General features: G+C 38.0%; 1 protein-coding gene across 1 annotated transcript in view; it reads right to left on the bottom strand.

The window, feature by feature from the left end:
* Positions 1-1,574: 1,574 nt before the first annotated feature.
* Positions 1,575-21,176, bottom strand: part of LOC104158644 (tetratricopeptide repeat protein 1-like) — a 32,953-nt gene continuing 13,351 nt past the window's right edge. Inside the window, 5 exon segments of the mRNA XM_009696353.1 lie at positions 1,575-2,221; positions 10,387-10,441; positions 16,598-16,746; positions 18,498-18,534; positions 20,600-20,712. Coding sequence (XP_009694655.1) covers positions 2,088-2,221; positions 10,387-10,441; positions 16,598-16,746; positions 18,498-18,534; positions 20,600-20,712 — 488 coding nt within the window. The 3' untranslated portion in view covers positions 1,575-2,087.

The following is a 21,176-nucleotide window of genomic DNA, read 5'->3' as shown; positions in this document are numbered from 1 at the left end:
GAACTAGGAGCTCTGGGGAAGCATAATTCACAAGCACCTGAGTGCCGCTGTTTGGGCACAAACCAAGCTTATGATGAGCTTCAGCCCAGCACCGCCTCTGCTCAGGGCTCCTCTGAAGCAGCTTGGGCACTTTTGCTCCCTAGCGTTCCAGGTTTCAGGAAAGACCATTACCATTTATACATACTAGGCCCGACACTCTGCCCAATCCAGTAAACCTTCTCTGAAGCCGAAGAGCTCAGTTCAGAAAGCAGAGTGGTTTTACAGCTAATTAGCCTATCTGGACCTGCGCAGCCTCTTGAGTGTGAGCACGCGTTTCTCCCAGCACGTTCCCTCATACTCCCATTGCCTGGGTAAGCTCAGCCATCTGCCTGGGTACCGGAGTCTGACGCACCCGGCCTGTGGCTGGCAAAGCCCTCTCCAGCAGCACTCTGGCTGCTCTGAGGAGCAAAATCTTGCTTTAAAACTTCCCATCCACACACCTACCCATTTGCCCAAACTTCATTAGCAAAGGAAAATCAGCCCTGCACATTAGAAACTTTACTCCAGTAAAGCATGGCATAGTTAGAGTTTCAGCACGAGGAAATCCTAGAGGCAGTTTGCTGTTATTTACTTAAGGGATGCCTTAATTATGCAGAAGATGTTAAAGGCTGCATAGGCCTCACTGTGAATTAGGGCTTCTCTCTTCTTTTGAAAATGACATTTTAATTCCCATAGACTTAATACACACTCACTGCAGACTTGAGACAGTTTACAAACAGGTAACCACAAAGTCAAAACTAAAACGCAGCAGGACAGAAGTAAACAACAATCAAAAAAACCCTCCACAGCTGCAGAGACAAAAGTGAAAATAAAGCATCAGGAACACCCTAGCTTGAGAAACTATTCCTTTCAGGCATATTAGTGTAACGACTGGAGCTCTACAATTTCAGTCCTTAAGTACACACAAAGAGACATCCTGAAATAAATTCAAGATGACAACCAATACCCAACAGACAGCCACCACAATTATTTAATTAATTCATGTATTGAAATCTGCATGGAAACAACTGAAAAATCTGCCTCCAATGAAAACATTTCAGCATCGATATAAAAACCAGTAAGTAGTAATTACAAAAGACACCCCTTCTCCAAAATCTGAATGAACTACTTCAACATCACCTATATATAGATACAGGTATTTCAAAGTCTTCCAAGGTCTAGTATACTATGAAGATCTTTTGCAATCAACTTTAACATCACTTATTTGTTTGCCACTATGGGTATGTGTAATATGAATGAATCTCAGACAAGCAAATTTAACCAATTTTATGGTACATTACAAAGTGTGTGTGTGTGTATATATAGGCACAAAATCCCCTTGTTGCCTTCAGAAAAATTAATAAAAAGTAAACAAACTGTGGCATAAGGGTGGCCTGAGGTTAATTTACTGATATTGCTATAAACAAGAAAAAAAAAAATCAAATGCTTCAAATTAATGTCTTGCAAGTATGTTATTTGTGGGTGGCTATAAGCACTTTAAACAACAATACCACCATGGGAAGGATTAAAATAAGGCAAAAACTTCAAACACCAAACCAACAGAAATACCAAGCCTTTATTACAAAGAAAAAGTATTCCACAGAAGAGGCTGGCTTGCTTCCATGCATGCTGTCAGTCATATCCACCTGCTGAGTGTGGAGAAGTGCTTCTGCTAGATTCATTAATTCCAAGATATCATTAGGCTTTGTTCTTGGCTAGAGGTGCGTAAGCATTTTGATTCAACTGAACTGCTTGCTAGAATTTTGTTGCCAGCAGTGAGTGGGCCAAAATAATGAACCTGACTGTTGGAAACGCCAAACACCACAAGGGAAGGAAAAAAAAAATAATTAAAAAAAAAAGTCACAGACTGGACACAGTTATCACTAAGAGAAGTCAAATGACTTGCTTTACATCCACATTGTAAATAATTGCGCACGCAAGTAAATGAATATGCTTGAGTCTTATCTTCACTTGGGGAGCGTGAAGAACGTTTGCTGAATCCTTTTATTGGTACGTGCAAGCACACAGTCACGAAGCCTGAAAGCCAGCAGAGCTAGACTGAATTCACGTTATCTATTGTTGTTTGGATTTTGAACAAAATTGATGGAGTATGAACCAGTTGATGAATCCTGTTTTATCTGGAAATTTTCTGTTGACAGGCCAAAGGGGCGGAGAACCAAATTCCCAAGATCCTTCAGTTTGCCTACAATGAAAGGAGAGATAACCTGTTAAGTATTAAGCAAAGGGAAAACTCCCATTGAATTACACCCAACCAAGCAGTCCAGCTCTACTGATATATCTACTAATTTAAGGTAAGTGCTGTGGAAATCTCTACAGTTTGTTGAATATTTAGGCTCTTACCATGAATTAAAAAAATCCCAATTGTGATGTAGTTACTGTCAGTTTTGGGCTTGAATAAAGATCACCATGCTGGTTCTAAACAGTTTGTCTGGCAGCCCTGATGAAGAGCCAGTGGCTGCAGACAGTCATGGCTATGCGGTTATAGCTATCCAGAAGCACCTTATTTCTTCAGTTATAAGCTCTTGAGGCACAAGACTTTAACAGCTCACACCAAAGCACCGGTCTCTCCAATATTTATGCTTGGATGTAACTCTGATAGAAAAATTGAATGTTGGCAGCTAACACAAAGATTTCAGTTCTGGTCATTTTTGATGCAGCTACAGCTCTATAAACAATCAAGAATATTACAACCACCCAGTTTCCTAGACTACCAAAAGACATAATGAAAGCTAAAGTTCAAACTATTCACTTGTAATTATCAAAAATCCCTTTCTAAGTCTGTATATTGATATAAAGAAAAATAAAACAAATTCATTCTTGCAACTGTGTTTGCACCTGCAAACTAAGCAGTTCCATCTGAAGCATACAACTTTATAGCCATTTTGTGTGCAGAAAACTCAGCATGATGTTATGTGACATGACATCATTAACTCACACTCAAAACTGCAGTTCTCCAGGACTAGTTACGACTGCTAAGAGCTCTAAACAACTATTATTTAACAAGCATTGTTAAATATACATAGGGTATATTTACAGTTAATAAAATCTAAAGGCTTTATCAATATATATGTATCATACAAGCTTTCTGACTGTAGAAAATTAATCTTTCTACCATCTATAAAAGGGGAAGGGCAACAAAAGGACATCCTTTTAAAAAAACTGTATCTATACAGAGATGATGAAATAGATAAAATGCATAAAATTGAACATGAAGCAGAGGTAACAACTTCAATGTTGGCTAAACACAGGCTAACTGAGCCCCTGCCATGACAAGACAAAGGAGGAAGATGGTCAGTTTTCCAAGAAAAACATCATTTTCCTACTGGCTTCAATGCAGAATTGTAGACTAATTTCCCAAAGAACAAACAGGGTAAGTTTGGACAAGTTGAACCCTGCCCTAGTTTTGCATCCACAGGCTACATGCCACCTTTCAAAAAGCCTTCTACCTTTACTAGATTCTTCAAGGCAACGGACTTTGTTCTGCTGGGAGTTTTGTGCGTGCACATGGTGGGGAAAAAGTAACAACAATAGCTGACTTACGGGAAATCCAGCTGAGCAACTGTAGTCGTCACAATCACGTAACTAAAATGTGCAAGTACCACACCTATTCCTACTTGCACGTGTGTGCTTTCAGCAAGCCATCTTAAGTCATGAGAAACATCTCTGTTACTCTAGGCATCTTCACCTATATTTCTATATCTAAACTAACGTATTAGAATCTAACTGCAAAGTCATATGAACACTTATTTAGTTTCTTTGCTTTTTTTAAGTTCTTTTGTTTGTTTGAAAAGCATGTTTCTGCCTTCACCTATATTTCTATATCTAAACTAACATATTAGAATCTAACTGCAAAGTCATATGAACACTTATCATTTAGTTTCTTTGCTTTTCCTAAGTTCTTTTGTTTGTTTGAAAAGCGTGTTTCTGCCCAGCAGTGCAATCATCACTACTGCTATTAAGTAAATTTCCTCACTACAATGCACCAGTCAGAATTTAGTTCCAGCTTTGTTGCTAGGCCATCCTGAAGCAGTCACTTCACAGCAGTGATAAAGGACTACAGAAACATAAGGAGCAAAGCCCTATGAAAGTTCTTTGCAGAAAGAGACAAGCAGTATTTTTGTTGCACAAATGCAATACGAACAGATCAGATTTGCCTTGCCTGACACTGCAGGCCTGTGACTGCGCGCAAAACAGAAATCACATCCAAGTCTGAACTTATTCCATGGAATTATGCCCCTTATCTCTTACAATCTGGCAACAGTCCTAACACCATCCACCATAAACCAAAATATGCTATTTTTTCAACCACATTTCCAAAATTAAATTGGGGCAGGGGGGAACTTTTTTGAACACATTCACAGAAAATACAAAAAGAAACAATATCTGGGGAAAAATGTCAACATTTTATTCTAAGGAACAACTCAGTCCTGCATAAAGAAACTAACAGTATTACTACAGTACTCCTAAATATGCCAAAGTAATTAAGACCTTGCATCAAAGTGCTGGTTCACAACCAGGTACCTTTCAGAGATTTGTGTAATTATTTTAAGGCAAGATTGGTCTTTGAGAATCAATATGGAAATTCTGTGGCCTTACACAGGGAAAAAAAAAGACAGCCTACAAAAGCAGCTAGTTGGCAAGACAGAATTTTTCTTCAATTTGATTTTTTTTCTGTATGGATTAACAGATGAGGTGGTTGCGTGATCTGGCCAAAGTCATTCCAGTGAGTGGCTCAGCTAGGATTAGCTTCTTTGTACTGATGTTGTTGTTTTTTGTGTGGTGTTTTTTTTTTTTTTTTTAAGCTACACCCTGTTTAAGCAAAGTTAGCTATTAAGTTCATAATTTTATACTGCAACCTACAAGCATTTTGTTTATAAAAATACAGAGTTGTTCATAGCATCTCAATGATTGGCATGAATAGTTGCTATTGTACTTCTAGAGAAATATTTGGTCATTGCTTAACTTCAAGTTTGGGGTGAGAAGTGTCTTTGTCTACTGGTGGAAGAATCCTGGCATAGCTAGAGTCAGTTGTAAACAGTTCACAAGTTATCCAGGCACTGCAGCTGGCTGGGGAGCAGGCAGACAAGTTTGCCTGTTTCAGGAAACTGTGAAAGGTCTTTTCTAATTGGAGTTAGTACGATGGCTCTTTTCCGGTCATACTAGAGCCAACAAACACAGAACAACTGCCTTGGTATTCTTGCTTGTAGCTAGGCCAGCTCTTTGGAAGAAGCTGAAGACCGTATCATATATTTAATACTTTATTCTTCATCTCACTGTGATTGAATAATTAAAACAATACAGTCATAGGTCACCTTCCTGTTCTATCACTTAAATCCACATACAACAATGCCTTTTGGTGCAGCCACAATTTAATAAATTGTTAATGAAGCAGAAGAAAGCCTTGCCTTTTCCGGGAACTCACGCCCAAAGCACTGCTCCTGCTGTCTTGGCACACATAAACCCATCATTGTAGGAAAGCACTATTTCCTCCTCCCCCACTCTCCTTTCATCCCTAAATTAGGATCTGTAGTTAAGTCCAACCTCCCCCTCCCCCCAAAGAAAAGCTCTCTTAAAACAGAGTCTGTGCTTGAAGGAAGGAAAAAGGCATGTGGAGCTGTGACTCAGCTGCAGAGTTCTCAGCAATCAAACACTCACTTGTCCCCGAGCAGGGTCACATTCTCCTCCCTGAGACCAGATTTTCATAGATCTTGTTCTTTATATTTTAAAGAGCCTATGTCTACTTTTCACCTGGAACTCCAGCACATTAAGTTTCTTCAGCAAAGCAATATTCAGAGGTTAACAAGAAAACTAACTGGTAAAAATCAATTAGGGCTCAGAACTCTGTAATGCGTTACTCACCTAAACTGCAATTTAACATCCTGTTGCAAAAGGCAGATGCATGAAAAGATTTCTCAGGATTTACATTAAGATGTAACAGCCAAAATTAATTGCTATTCAGTCTTTCTGGCAATAATTCTATCATAGTTGCTAGTGGTAATGTGGCGTTTGGAAGTTGAAAAGCTAGATATTGTTTGTGTTAAGAGTTTTTTTTGGATAAAAGACAAATTTCCTGATGACATCTCATCTTTGTATAACTTTCTGTATTACCAACAGCATTTCTTAAGCAATTAAAAGAGCAAGGGCAAATCCTTTTCCCTTCCCTAAATGGTAAGTGAGGGCTGAACTAAAAGTAACTCTGTATTAGCTGTGGTTTGAACTACTTAAAGTGACCTCCCTATATACAGCATTAGGGTTTAGCCCCCTTACTTGCAAATACAACATATCCTTCAGTATCAAAAAAAGCCCAAACTAATTCTTTAGGCACTAAGCCTAATAAATATCTTTGCTAATCTCAAGTAGCTGGAAAAATCTCTTACTGGCAGAAAGGCCCAGGTCATATGCTCTTATTATTAATGATTTCCATTAATCACAGTGATAATCAAGTACATTTCACTGTTTTCTGGAATGCACTCATTTATAACATAAGCTGAAAGTCCCAATAGTTTTTAATTCGATTTGATGAACTTTTGTGTGTGTAAGATGGGTTACACAGATTGGCATATGTTATGTCCCATTTTTTTATATGCAATATGCTTGGCTCCCTCGTAGCCATGCAGAAAACTGTATTGCTGCCACAGTCGCCAAGCTGCTAAACCTTGCTAAAACTATTCCAAACTTCCCCTCTTCTCACACCCTCTCCCTAAAGGAGCTGGTCCTAGTTGCCACAATAATTATAGTTTCTCTAAACAAGACTAGCTTGTTGCACAATAACCAGAAATCTTTGGCTTTACAGTCAGAAGAGAAATAAAAAAGAACACAGAAAATGGTCAGTGTATGTTCACATCCTGGGCAATTACTAAGGCAGAGGATGCTCACATTATGAAAGCATAAAGGGGAAGAGCCACATGGATTTAAAAGCTACTTTCAAAGTGTGCTGTAAGTTAAGCTTGCTTTAATGTGAAACTCAGAGGTTAGTTCGTACTGAGCAAATTTCAGTGGTAAGTGGCAGCACTAACCTGCAAAGGCCTAATGGAAATTATGAAAATAATTTAAATGCAAATGTCAGCTTTGGAGAAGTTAGACTTCTGCAGAACACAGCAGAAGCGGACTTGGTTTGGCAACAACACATGCTTTTTCTAGTGACATCAACTTCATCAGTCACATGCACTACCACTTGCACAAAAAGAATTCATAGTTAGGTAGTCTGGAAGAAAAATCCAGCCAAGAATGCCTACTCTGATTTATTTACACACAATCACTTAAGAAGTGGTTTCAGCTTCTGACAAACTATGTGGTAATGAGCTGTAGCACTGGAAAGCAGGAAACACACCTGGGGAAGGAGGAAGATGCACTCCATTTATTTTGGTTTGTTTGTACACAGCTCCAGTTTTCATGACAGTGATAGTCAGCTGGGTATACCAGGACTTAGTTTTAGTTGAAAGAATCAAAGCCTAGAAAAACAACATTACTGGCTGATTCATTGACTAAAATAAGATTTCAATTCAATATCCAAACTTCAAAGGTGGCAAAGCATGAACTGTGACATTCTTTCTAAAGATTTTGTTGGTGATTAATTTCAGTTTAGTGCCAGTGCTCCTGGACCAGGCCTAGCCTGGAACTATTAGGATGCATCTGACTTGCTCTCCTGGAACCAAAAAATCTGGGGTACAACCCAGACATCTGAGCTGACTCCCCTGTCAGAAGGCAAGAATGAATCCTTGCACACCTGGCACTCTTTAACCAGTAGTCAAATAATCTCCTAACAAATTACCACAAGCAATTGTCTATTCTGACACAGTACTCAGTTGGTAAATAGCATTGACAAAGTTATTGAAAAAGAAAAGTCAAAACAGCTTGAAACAAATACAATCCAAAGAAATCTCTTAACTACCACACTATATCAAGTTTGTCATCTTTCACTCCTTCCAGAACTTCCATCTAATCCCCCTTCTTCAATGGTAAGGGTTTTTCCTCGACCTCAGACAGAACAGCAGCATTTTGTAAACCTTTGGAAGTATTTCCTTCCCAGGCCTCCATTGTTAGATCCATGACATCACTGCTCTCTCTCTCACCAAGAAGATACAGGAAATTTTATAGCACTTAAAAATTTAGCTTGGTTACTGCCCATATTCCTAACTTCATTTCAAGTGTTCTATTAAGATAATGTATTATAGAAAAAAATCCTCAATTTCTGTTATACTAGTGGTCACAAGCAGTGCTAAGAATAAATATCAACTGCCCAATTGACACCGTACAATTTTAACGATACATACGACAATTTACATAAATCCTGTCACATGCCAAGGTTGTGGATGAACACAGGGTTATATGCTGTACTACCCCACTCTTAGTCTGTTTTTTCCGGCTGTTTAGAGCAGTAAACATCAGTGTATCTCCTTGCATGTATGTAACATCATTGAGAAGGGATTTTGTTCTTGAGAATCCCAATATAAGCAGCCTGAACTGGTTCCCAAAAAGACCAATTCAGTTCTGAAATCCTAACTGCCACTGGATTAACACTTTTCAAAAAGATCACATCTAATCTGAAATCTAGGCAAAAAATTAGCAGTATAGAACTAGGTTTGTAGTGACAGTTTATGAAGCTGGATTTATTGTTCCAGTATAATCCCTTGTGATTAGTGAGGCCCTTCAGACATTGGTAACAATGGTACAAAGGGAGAATTAAAAAAAAAAGATCAGGAATTGTTTTCATATTACTTTGTGTTGAAACCATCCCATGCTCTACAAATGGGCATGATCCTTTTGGATATTTTCTGTATTTGTCATTTATTTACAGCACAATCACACTTAACCTTCTTTATTTGTAGCTCATTATAAGTAGAATGGTGGAAACAGAATCTGATGATGTAAAGCTCTAGAAAGCCTTACTGCAGATTTACTAGGTCAAAACAGGTATAAAGCTAGAGCAAATGAGACTCCCTGCACAGCAAGGAAAAAAAAAAAAAAAAGAAAAATAAGCATAAGCCCTTGAAACAGTCTCCTCTTCCCAAATATTTTAAGAATTAATGTTACAGTATGCAAGACAGAGTTTATTTAACCTGATTCTCCGCAGAATAGCAAAATGGTGTCTTCCCCTTTCCCATCCCAAACCCTCAAAGCCTACTCATCTTAAAACTGCATTTCATCTACTACTTGTCACACCTAAAATGAGTAAACAGATAACTATTGACAGCTACTTCTGAAACAGGTTAGGTACTGTTAGTTTCTCTTTATCTTATACTGTCATTTGTCCTTGCTCTTTTGTGTGGATTTTCTAAAGAGTACAAATGAAAAGATTATATAAAAGTAAAAACTCGTCTTAAAAAGCACCAGAATGACAGATTGGCTTATGCAGTGTCTGAACCTATAAGAATTAACAAACCCTGTTAACGAGGAGACAGTAGACAATGTTGACAGCAGTCTTTTTTTGGGCAGGAGGTTCGTCCCCAAACTGTAACACTGAGAGTGGTGCAAAGTAGTGCTTTATACTTAATATTACACATGAAAACCAATTTTGCTTGGGCAATCTTATTTAAGTAGTTATCCTTTTGAAATATGTCAATCCAGTTAAGATATTATCTAAGCAATACCACACAACATGATGATGGGGGCATATACATTCAAATGAGTTATATTAATTAAATTCTTTTTTCTACAAACAAATATAGTCAATAGTATCCTTTGGTATAGAATTGTAAAAAAATCAAGAGACAATGAGCTACGCAGTTACGAAATCTAATTTCACTCCTAGCAAGGCCAGATGCCTGTTTGTAACACTAGATAGGTCTAATTCAGCCTCCAAACAAACAAGATTGAAATACTGTATAAATCAAGGTAAACATGAAGACTTGGAGGTCTATAGGTTGGAAATGCTACAAAAAGAACCAAATTTATTTCTTCAGACACAAGATCAAACATGCTTAGTTATTACAGCTGGTTGACTTCTTTTACATAAAGGTTTAGCGAAAACCCTGTTTTATCCCTTTCATGGGAATGTTTCCTTTGAAGGTTTACTTGCATAGAGAAAGGGCAGAGCAGTTGGTCCGTTTCAAACCATTTTCCTCTGTTTTTACATGCATCAATATCAAATTGTTTTAGAAGGTCTTGAGTTTTCTTTCTTTAAATCTAACTAATAGCCTTTTCTGTATGGGAGAATTATTTGGCTAGAACTTACTGTAGGTGAAACCAAGCAATAGAGAACTATGAAGAAATCAGGAGTTTTGTTGAACACAGAACAAGTATTTCCTTTTAGATTTACCTTCTTTGAATTTTATACAAGAGATTCTACTCATGCATTTTTATTTTTCTAGTAGACTATAAAGATTATTATACGCACACCCTACTTACCTAACATTTCTTTCTTTAATTTTTCATTCCGCTCTTCAATTTGTCTAGGTAATCGCTGTGGAGAGAGGTAAAAATCAGAATCAGACCCATGCTTTCAGTAATACTGTAGGTTAAGCTAATGGAATTTTCATACACATACCCAGGATACACTGTTTATGGCTTAAAAGGAATCCTTATGTCAAACCACACTTTCATCTTATTTTGGAAACCTCTAATTCATCCTATGACATCAGTTCACATAAACAGTAACTTGTAAGTGCAGGTTTCATACAGACATACATTTTTACTGCTGAAAACCAGATCTGATCTGTTCACTTGGAATTTTAACTGCAAAGCTTATGAAATTTAAGATACTTACAATTAAAAGTATATTTTAGCCCTACTTCCTCTGCTGCATGCATTAAAATTGGTAAGAAGGGCTAGAGGAACTAAACAAGCACAGCATTTGACTTCTGAACATAAGCACAGGTATAATGAGGAAAACATCCGTAGTGTCAGTTCTCAGTGGCATCACACTTCAGGGAAATGCACGCTGTGAAAACATGATCTAAATACACATATTTTATCAGAAGATCACTGAATTAACTGTCAGTGAACTTCAGGACATAGTTTAATGAGCAACACCTTACCACGCAATATATGGCATAGTTCTGAGGAGGAGAGTGCATTATAAATGAGGGCCTTGATTTGGCAGTTCATCATGGGGAGGGAAGTCCCAACAGTTCATCCTGAGCAAGGTACTAGTCCAAGTAACAGTTCATTAACGTGCTTTTTCCCTCTCAGAACTGGCACCAGTGTTAAAATCTGTTGCACCATCACAAACAAACTTACCACAAGTTTCTAATGAGCATGACATTAACTGCATGGTCTATGCATTCCTAATGCTTGGAGATTCCCATTTATGCCTAGAACAGCTGTGACTCATCTTCCACCTTTACACAGTACTGCTGTTTTGCTGTATGATTGTAATGATCATTTTTAATTAGAACTCTATGTTCACTACAACTAAATTTACCATTTTATCATTTAAATATTGCATTTTCTATAGATCACTTAAATACAACATTAAAACAAAATATATTACAAGTGGTGGTCACTTTTTATACAACTTTTTTCATGTTTTTCAGAAGTACTATTTCAAGCTTTTATACTATACTTATTACTGTATAGTTCTGGCAGTTCAGCATGCAATTATATGCATAACTATGCTGTCCCTTCTTGTGGAGGTCACAGCAAATAGGACAGATCTGCTGTAATGGTGCTATCAGTAAATTAATTACAGTTCCAACTACGGTAACAGGTGTGGAATTCACTCCTGATACACTTCCCTTGTGATAATTGGCTTTTCAACACAGTTAAAGAATTCATTTTCTAATCTTGTTCCTTTCCTGTCATTTACAGCTCCAGTCATCATGGATAGGTTTGTCATCCTGGTATCATTGCCACAGTGAAATAAGATGTTCACCTCAAGAAAAAGCCCACTGACAAGGCTGCCTGGCTATTCCTCTCCTCTTCAATGCAGGATACACTGGGGAACACAGGCAAGTACAGTTCATTTTCTATAGTGATGGGGAAGAGAGGTGGTATAGCCCAGGGGGGGAAAAAAAAAACACAGAAAAATGAATACTAAGGAACAGAATGCAGATATGCATGGATGGCTAAGCTTGAAACCAGCCCAGGCCCAGCATCACCAGTGAGCCAGATCTGATTAGCCCAGTCAAGCCTCATCTGACTCCTGCTGACCCAGAGGGGCTTATTAAGTTGGGTGCAGATCTGGACCTAAGCTGCCTGCATGAAAACATGTGTGGATATCCCCAGGCTCTAAGTTCACTTTGCACTGTGGCTGTGAGATTTGCTGAATCTTGGATGAGTTTGGCATGTATTGTGTCTCTCTCTCACACTTGGACATCAGACCTTAACAGGAAATGAAGACAGAAATCCTTGACCTGCCATACATACTCCATGTTTTGTCTGTCTGAATACTACTATTCCAAAAACTCGGCATTTCTCACTCCAGAAATGTATTTGCAAGGTTAGTTACCTATAGAAAGGCGTCCGTAAGGACAACTATTCTCTTGTATCTATGATGCTTATCTCAAAGTACAGCTTCTTTTGGTAAGTAAGTTTATCTGGACTGCCAATCCCTCTAACACTGTGTTGAAGCTAAAATTCACACAACACTGTTAACACACCTGCTAAAAACAAAACCTAAAGATTGATATCATATAATTAAACTCTTTCTGGGAAAGCATCAATAGGGATTATTTGACCACAAAACATTATAATTTCAAACTGTTTAATTTGGCATTGAAGATGTCAAAAGTAGCTAAAGTGTGTGACACTAGGATTTAAATCAAAACACTAGCACTGTATTCCTGAAATATAAACAGTATTGAAATTTTAGAGCAGCTACCTAATCAGGAATCAAAGCAAAGGACTACTGTGTATTTAATATTTTTAAACTGTCATTTAACAAGATCATGACATTCCCTAAAGCAGTACATGAGTATTTTCTGTGTACAGGAAGAAGAAAGATTTGCTCTAACAGGGAACGAAGCTAATTTGCAGATTCTCTTGATGCATCATTTTCATTACCAGTGAGGGGGAAAAATGCTGTGGTATTTCTGCAAAGAGCCACGCACTTTACCTTACAATAAAGCAAAGCTTTTTACTCTCCTACACAGTAGATACGTTAACCACATATGTGGAATCAACATTACACTTGGAATTGGTTTTTTATTAAGAAATTTAGAGATTATAAATATTTTTAAAAGTGTAAACTAGCTGTCAGTATTTCCTTTTTCAAGAGGGGAGTTTTAAGCTTCAGTCTCAAAAGATTGCTTCTACCCTGAAACTTGACAAAGAACAGGACCAAGTCAGGGCAGAATGTCCTAAATCCCTGCAGTGTAAATTACTGCAGCGTAAATTGAGGACATTTTGTACAAAGTGTTCTGCACCACATGTAACCCTAAAGCCTCTGCCTAGTAAAACAAGGTCAAGGAGCAGAAGGTATATGTAACAGTCAACCTCTGTACTTCCCAGCTACAAAAATTAAGAATAAATTACTGATCATTCTAAAACATTCCTGAAAGATGGCCAGGAAGAACAGCAGTGTTTATGATGCTCTCCTAGCCCAAATCTCCACTGGTTATTGAGCAAGGTCTCTTTTCTGAGATTATTACAGGCATACTCACTGAAAGAGAACTGTGGTTTTGCAAGGGGCATAAAGGAGAGTATCTATACTTTCAGGGGGTTCCATCCAGCCAAAATACATGCATTTTAAACTCCTTACATTTTGTACCAATTACTGACAGTGTCCCCAAGTCTTAAGATGTGGAGTCCTGACTGGTGGTTCATAACAATCTATCTCATCTTCATAGTTGTGCTTTGTATGATGCACTCCTTATAGACTAATACTATTTTACCAAGTAGCTGGCTAGATTACACTAGACCTCACTCTGGAGCTAGTCTAACGCTAAAAGACTACAAGCTACAGAAACTAAACCCCATCGTTACCTTTAGAAATGTCAGACTCCTTGGCTGAATTCTTGGATCAAATAAACCCTACTCTCAGCTAGGAGACTACAAACAAGGCCAACACAAATACTCTCTTCTAGACTGTGATGGACCCATCACATTCACTACCCATGCAGTAATGATGTCTGACAAGCTTGTCATTTATTAAGCCATTGCCAAGAGCTAGGTGATAAAGTGCCCTCCTGCTCTCAACTAGATGCATGCAACAAGCATCAGGGGGTTGTTTCACAGTACAGTAAACTGACCTTGTCAGTGTGTGCTGCCAAAAGTGAAGACCCCAATTCCTGCACTGCCTTGACCACATCTTCTTTCCTTCTCACTAGCATTTGCAGTAGGGCTTGTCTGACTGCAAAAAGCCAAGGCAATATAGAAGTATTTGCTTTGGGGCTTTTTGGTTGCTGGCTTGTTTTGCTTGCTTGTTGCTGTTCTTGCCTTCAGCAGAGTTAGTTGTCTGCCAGACTCATATGTAGAACCAGCCATCCCCTAGGGTCGGAGATGAGCTAGTACCAGCGCTAGCATAAGGAAAGCAACTGGACAGCTTTGTAAGCAGCAGGTAGGTAGTAGATCAGTTTAGCCGTTTTGTGAAACCATACTCTTACTACTAACAGGAGTTACACAGTTAAGCAGAATATTTTTCTGCCATCAGTGCAACTGATCCAGTCCCCAAGGAAGTAATTTCAGGCAAGGCTTCTTGTCTAATATGCTATAAAAGCAGTTTCTAATCTGTCACAACACCATAGTATGGGGAAGGGGGAGGGAAGGGGGAAATCACTACTAATGATTTATTTTCCCAAATGGAGAGTTAAAACAATTAAACCTAAGCCTTTCAAAAATAATTCTGCATTGGCATATTCAAAGTGTTTTTAGAGATAATTTTGCAGGTGAAGCAAATTTTTTTTCTTTATGGGCCAGAATACGCTGCAGGTTCACTGATGTGAATGTAACTGACGTAACTAAAATAATTACACTCTTTGAAACTTTAACCAGATATAAATAAAGTCAAGTATTGGCACATGGATTTGGGTGTCCAACTAAGAATTACATTTTAAAATTGCATCCATTTTCCTTAAAATGGAAGCAAAGAATAGTTTGTTGTTTTCCCTGCAGAAGATGGTCAGCTCTTTGCAGGCTCTCTGGTGCTTGCAAGCCATTCACCTACCATGACCTGAAGCTCCCACTTTGATAAAAAGTGACCACCACTGTACTTTTTATAGTGGCTACCTTTCATTAGCACATGCTTCTTCAAAACCACAGGCTGCATGGCCACATTATCACCACATTTGTCCTTTCAACACAGCCTTCATAACATCTTTTCAAAAATAAGAACAGCAAGCAGCCTCTTAGAGGAGCTTTCTGCACAAAATAAATTTCCCTTCTTGCTACCCTTGTGAAGAGACCCTCTGAACTTCTCAAATCCACAGCTGTTTTCCACACTAAGCATTAACATACTAAGTATCACTAGAAAAATCACTTCCTGCTGGTATTTTACACAAAGAGTTACTCAAAACGTCAAATCAGCAGGCTGTGGCAGTGACTTTAAATCCCCATTGAGTGTGGATTATTTACATGTTAGATTGGGGTTTCAGGAAGTGCTAAGGGTTTACCTTTTTTCATCCAAGCTGACACATCCTAAAGGCCAAGGAAGCTTTTAAAGCATTTCCTTACACTTCCAGAGATATAGCAAAGATTCTGCCAGAAATGTTTAATCCTGAAGTATTTGTAATTTGATTAAAAGTGGTGAAAGTGGACATTGGAACACAGTACTAAGCTGCAGATTTTTTTTTTTTTTTCAGAATGAAGAAAGTAACTGAATCAAGAGAGAGCGCTGTTCGCAACCACAAGGTGCCTTTTTCTTCAAGTGAAAGGCTAAGTTTTTGAAGATTAATAGGAAACTTCAGTCACTATTAGTAAAATAACTCAAAGTGGCCAATAGACACACAAGACATAGCAAAGAACAAGAACAGAAAACAGCTAAATCAATAAACAAAAATATCAACATTTTAAAGTGGATACAAACATAGATACAAACTGATAGAATCGTGTCCCTCTGCCACTCTCAAAGTTATATAATCAAGTCATCAAAAAAGTAATTATTTTATAATTATGCCATAAAGGCATTAGACTGCAAATTTACCAGTCAGAAAACCAGACTCCCACTAATTACACAGCTAGCAAGAACTGTATTATAGAGTGCTAGAACTGTATTATAGGGTGCTTGTATTCCAATCTCCCAAATGCAGATCTGTATTGAAATGATGGCTACTAAAATGCAGCGGTGGTTCAGACAACCTTTTCTAGCACATGCATAAATACAATTAACAGCCTCAATCAGAAAACTAGAACAAAGTGTATGTGTGTGCACGCACGCTATTCAACAGCTAAACATCTAATTGGATGCTTACAGCTTAGAACACACGTTTACTTTCACTCATTTTACAAAGGTAAAAAGAGGACTATGCTTTATGGACCTGAGACTTGTCATAGAAATTGTGGCAGTTCATGTAATCTTCCTTACATAAAACCAGATGAGAAAATCACTACACTTTCAGACTCAAAAAAAAAATGTTATCACCACTGTATATGAAGCTGCTTGCATAAACATAATTGAATATTTAGAACAGGAAAGAAAAGATCTTGGTTTAAAGTTAGGCCAAAGTATACTAAAAAGGCTTACCATGCAAGCTTCTCTGGCTTGATGAACTGATGGGTCTTTTTCTAGAATTGCCTTATAATCTTCCAGAGCTTCATCTAGTTTTTCTGTTTTTTCATATAGTTCTGCTCTCCTCAGCAAAGCTCTAATATAGTTAGGATCTAATTCCACTGCTAGAAAACAAAAACAAGGTGCAGGATTATACTTGAAACATTTCTACACCCCTCAAATGAATTTTTAAGTGTATATTAAGTTCTTAATAGTTATCTTTATAATGTAGCTTAGAATCAAGCACACTCAGAGTTAAAAGCTAAGTCATAATTCAGAAAGGCATACATCTGCCTGTGAAAGTCTAATGCATATGATCATATTTCATTAAATGTCTACAATGTATCACAGATAGAAGTGATTTATAATGCACAAACATTTAATTTTGCAATACTATATATGCAGAGGTTCTGAGTGATGCTCCAGAGATAGGGACCTGAAAGATATCTTTCAGATTTTGTATATTTAGCAAGTTTGCATTATTAGATTACAGGTAAAGTTAAACATACCTAAAGATACACATAGCAGGGAAAATAAGCATTTCCCTGCTTATTCCCTTTTCAGTTCAAGCTGAGACAAACTCCAGGAGAACTACTGGTGTTCTTCTGAATTTAATATCAAACAGTCAAAATTGGGTTTGGAATGCACAAATGGTTATGTTAGTTCTACCAGTTAGCAGGGGGGCATACTGACGGAATTTAAGCTTTTCTCCTCCTTATTCCCTTGGCAGCCATGACCGTGTTTACAGATGCAGTTAAGACTGAATGCTAAACTTAACAGTAGCCTGCAAATGGTAATTTCTTCATCTATTTTTCATCATAGCAAGAGGGAGTATGAAAGATTGCCCATTTTATAATTACTAGCCCATTAAAATAGTTTTCGAGACAATTAAATCTAGGATTATCTAGCTAAATCTTCTAGTTTATTTCTTCTGGAAGGATAAGGACAATGCTACAGTCAGCAAGTTGCAGGTTAGTGTGAATTGCTTTGCTGTGCTCCAAGTGTTGCATTGCAGTTTGCAAGCCAAGTCCCTGGGGAGTGTCAAGCGATGGTAGGTTTAAGTCTCACTGCTGCAAAGCACACCAATTCCCTTTCAGCCACTACAAAATTAGAAAAAGTGTTTTTCAAAATGCACCACCACCAAAACAAGGAAAACCCCCAAAGTGACAGAGGGCAACTGGAATTTGTTACCTTCAAGAATACTTTTAGCATGTACAAACTCATATTTACTGTACAAGCAGTACTGGCACACAGCCATTGGATTAGTTTTCTGATTGGTAATTTGGACTTTTTTCCCCAGCTGTCATGGGGAGTTTAACAAATATTCGAGCATGGGTGAGTGGGTGGAAGCAATAAGGCAATGCACAGCTGAAATGATTTCACCAGAAGTTGCAGAGGGAAAACTATGCAGGACAAGAACGGGAGGAACACAAGCCCTTGTGACAAAGCAAAAGCCTTGCACAAAAGGGACTTGATAATGCTTTTAATTCTGTAAGGCCTCACAGTTCTTTGGAATCTGGGATTAAACCAAGATTTGGGGTGGGGGGCAATGCCAGGTGGAAGTAGGTTTAAAATAGTAGGTGTAAGGAAACAGCTTCCATAACAAAAAGAATTTCCTGTTAAAAAGAAGTACAAACAGCAGCCTTATTGGCGCAAGAGAACAGAAAGTAAATTATTACAGACAGGAAAAGTTTGATAGACATTTTACAAAACAAATAAGAAATTCCAGATTCAGGTATCTTTCATCACACCTTTTCTTTAAATTCTTTAATGACTCTTATGCCCAAAATTACAGCTCTGCAGTAAGGCATTAAATGGTATAATTGATGCACGAAAGATCTGGCACAAGAGCAGCACATAGAAAAAAAAGTCATACCTTTGCTGCAGTCATTTAGGGCAGCTTCCGTCTTGTCCTACAACACAGAATAGTTTTGTTACGTTTAAGTCATATTTCTTGGGGAACAGATTATTTACAATTGCAAGCTAAAAGGTTTGTCTGGCATTCCAAGGAACTGGGATGTTCATGTAATCAAGGCTTTTCATACCGTTGCTTCTGATGTAAAGCTCTTTACCAGTGATTAGCTTCCTCCCTGCGAAGGCTGCCAGTGTTCAAATTGCACGGCTGCCCCACTAATCGGTCTGCACTGAACAGCTGGCAGCAAGCTACAGTCAAAAGGCTGAGTCACATCTGCAGGCCTTGGCTTAACCGAGCTACAGCTTTTCTGCCTTTGTCGATTAATTAAGGGGTTGGAATAGACAGTTCCCAAGAGTCCCAGATAAATTCTTGTATGTATGAGCTAAGACATTTGGAAAGCAGATACCGCCTTTAGCACTAATACAGCGCTCTCTACAAGGGACAATACATGAGACTTCCCAGAAGTGGCAGGGACAAGATTTTAATGAGACTTCCCGGAAGTGGTAGGGACAAGATTTTAATGAGACTTCCCGGAAGTGGTAGGGACAAGATTGTAGTGCACCCAGACAACCAGAGTTAGAAGATAAGAGCCAGGCAATCTGCTTACAATGAAACAAGAAAAAAAGGGCCGAGACAGAGATCCTGTTTTCATCCAAACTAAATGGGCTTAAAAAAAAATTAAACAGGCTGTTCTGCACTTGTATTGTTGATCTAAGCAGTAGCAATCTTTTCTATTTTCTCCTCCATAAAACAGAAGCTGTCTCAGAGAAGAATGCCTCACAAGCTTTTATCATAGTGCAAAGCAAATGGGTGCAGCAGGTACGGAAGAACAAACTTAATGGGGAAGTTACTAATATGAATCTATTTTCAGAGTAATGTATTGGTCTGTCAGGTTCCACTGGTCTATACTGGTGAGATACACTACTTTGTGCACAGTTCTTTTATCACCTCAGTCTCCTTTGGGGACTCTTGGATTAGTTTCCCAGTGATATGAATAGTTAACATGTAGATTATGAGGAGGTTTTTCAGTTTATGGTTTTCACATTTGAAAGGTTCCAGCATCTGTTATTACACATTTTATTCCATTTTTTCGTTGTCTGCTTAAACAATTGAGTATCCCAACAACATATTAGATAACTCTAGCCAAGCAAGAATGCTCTATGCTGAGAAATAATTCCTTTATTTATTCCTAAATATGACTGCAGCGCACATTTCTAAATAGAGCTACATCTGTCTCAATACTAGAGGAAAACTGCAAGAAAGTTCCCCTTGCAGGAGGGTAAACTGAGGATAGGAGTTACTGTGCTATTTTTCTATAATAATTTAATCTTAAAAACAAAGGAAAAAATAGGGAGTACTTTCCCCTGAGTTCTTAGTATCTCCTCTTTCTAAAGAAGTGGAAGTTTCTGTTCAGACAGGTTGTGTTCTATGCCTTCCATGGTAGCTAAGTGTATTGCTGATTCTGGTAACATCTGGGCACCTGTCCCTGGTCAAGGAATAGAAAACACATGAAGAAAGCTTCAGCCATTCTATCCAGACCATCCCCTACTCTACAGGTCTGTCCTACTATATAGTAACGGTGAAGGAAGCAGACTAACTGAATTAATAAAGCCATAGTTACGATGTCCTGCTTATGCCTCAAAGCATTTGAGCCAATTAAATGAAGGCAAGTATGTGACAATCCAGGCTTTTAGAAAAAACACGAACTAGCTACAGTTCTAAATAATCTAATACATGGTCTGCATCCACTAAAAGACATCTGTTTCACAGGAACTTTGAATTTCATTAAAATAGAGAGAATGAAAGAAAAATCAGTGTTTTATATATAACACAGTGGAGAAACTTTGAACAGCTGCTCCAATTGCAACTTTCAGATTTGTATTCATCCTCAATAAAACCAAGCGTACCAGCATTTCTACTGTGAGCATGACAGACTGAACAAGCAGCACAACCTGCAAACAGCTTTACTCCTTTGCCCGCCTTTATGCAACCCGAATAACTTCATTATAGCATTTATCATATAATCAACACACGGTGTTTCATAAAATAAAAAGAATATTCACCTGTTTCATTTTTGCAGCAGCTCTGTTTGAAAATAAAACAGCCCTATCTTTTTGGAAGCAGGCTGGACAAATCTTCAGAGCCTTCGTATACGAGTCTTCTGCCTCTCCATAGTCTGCAGATGCAATAGCAAAAAAACCAAACCAGACCATTTATTTAAAGTATCAGTACAGTCAGTGAACCACATGGCTCAGATTTCTTTGGAAACATTTCTCAATGTATGATGTAATATTAAACCAGAATCAGTAGCTGCTCTCAGACAAAGCACATTACTAAGTAGTACGTAGATCAATGACAATAAATTATTTTAAAATCAACATCCCTGTAAAAGCAGAAATACAGTCCTGAGCTTAATGTAACAAGTGCAGCATGATGTGCATATAATTCTCATCCCTGAAATTGTTTCATTCTATTTGAGCACCAGCCTTAGAGGTAGAATCTCTTTAGATTAAGTGTATCCTTGATCTGAAAGGAAGTACGTGCTGAAACTTGCCACTGCATTGATACCTGTTCAAAGCAGCTACAGAGGTATTTTATTTGCCACATCATCTTCAATGACTGACTTAAGGGTCAGTCACC

The sequence above is a fragment of the Cariama cristata genome, unplaced genomic scaffold (genome assembly GCF_000690535.1).
Source record: "Cariama cristata isolate BGI_N322 unplaced genomic scaffold, ASM69053v1 scaffold1613, whole genome shotgun sequence".
Taxonomy (NCBI): domain Eukaryota; kingdom Metazoa; phylum Chordata; class Aves; order Cariamiformes; family Cariamidae; genus Cariama; species Cariama cristata.
The sequence above is the reverse complement of the archived record's forward strand: the minus strand, read 5'-3'. Positions and strand labels throughout refer to the sequence as shown.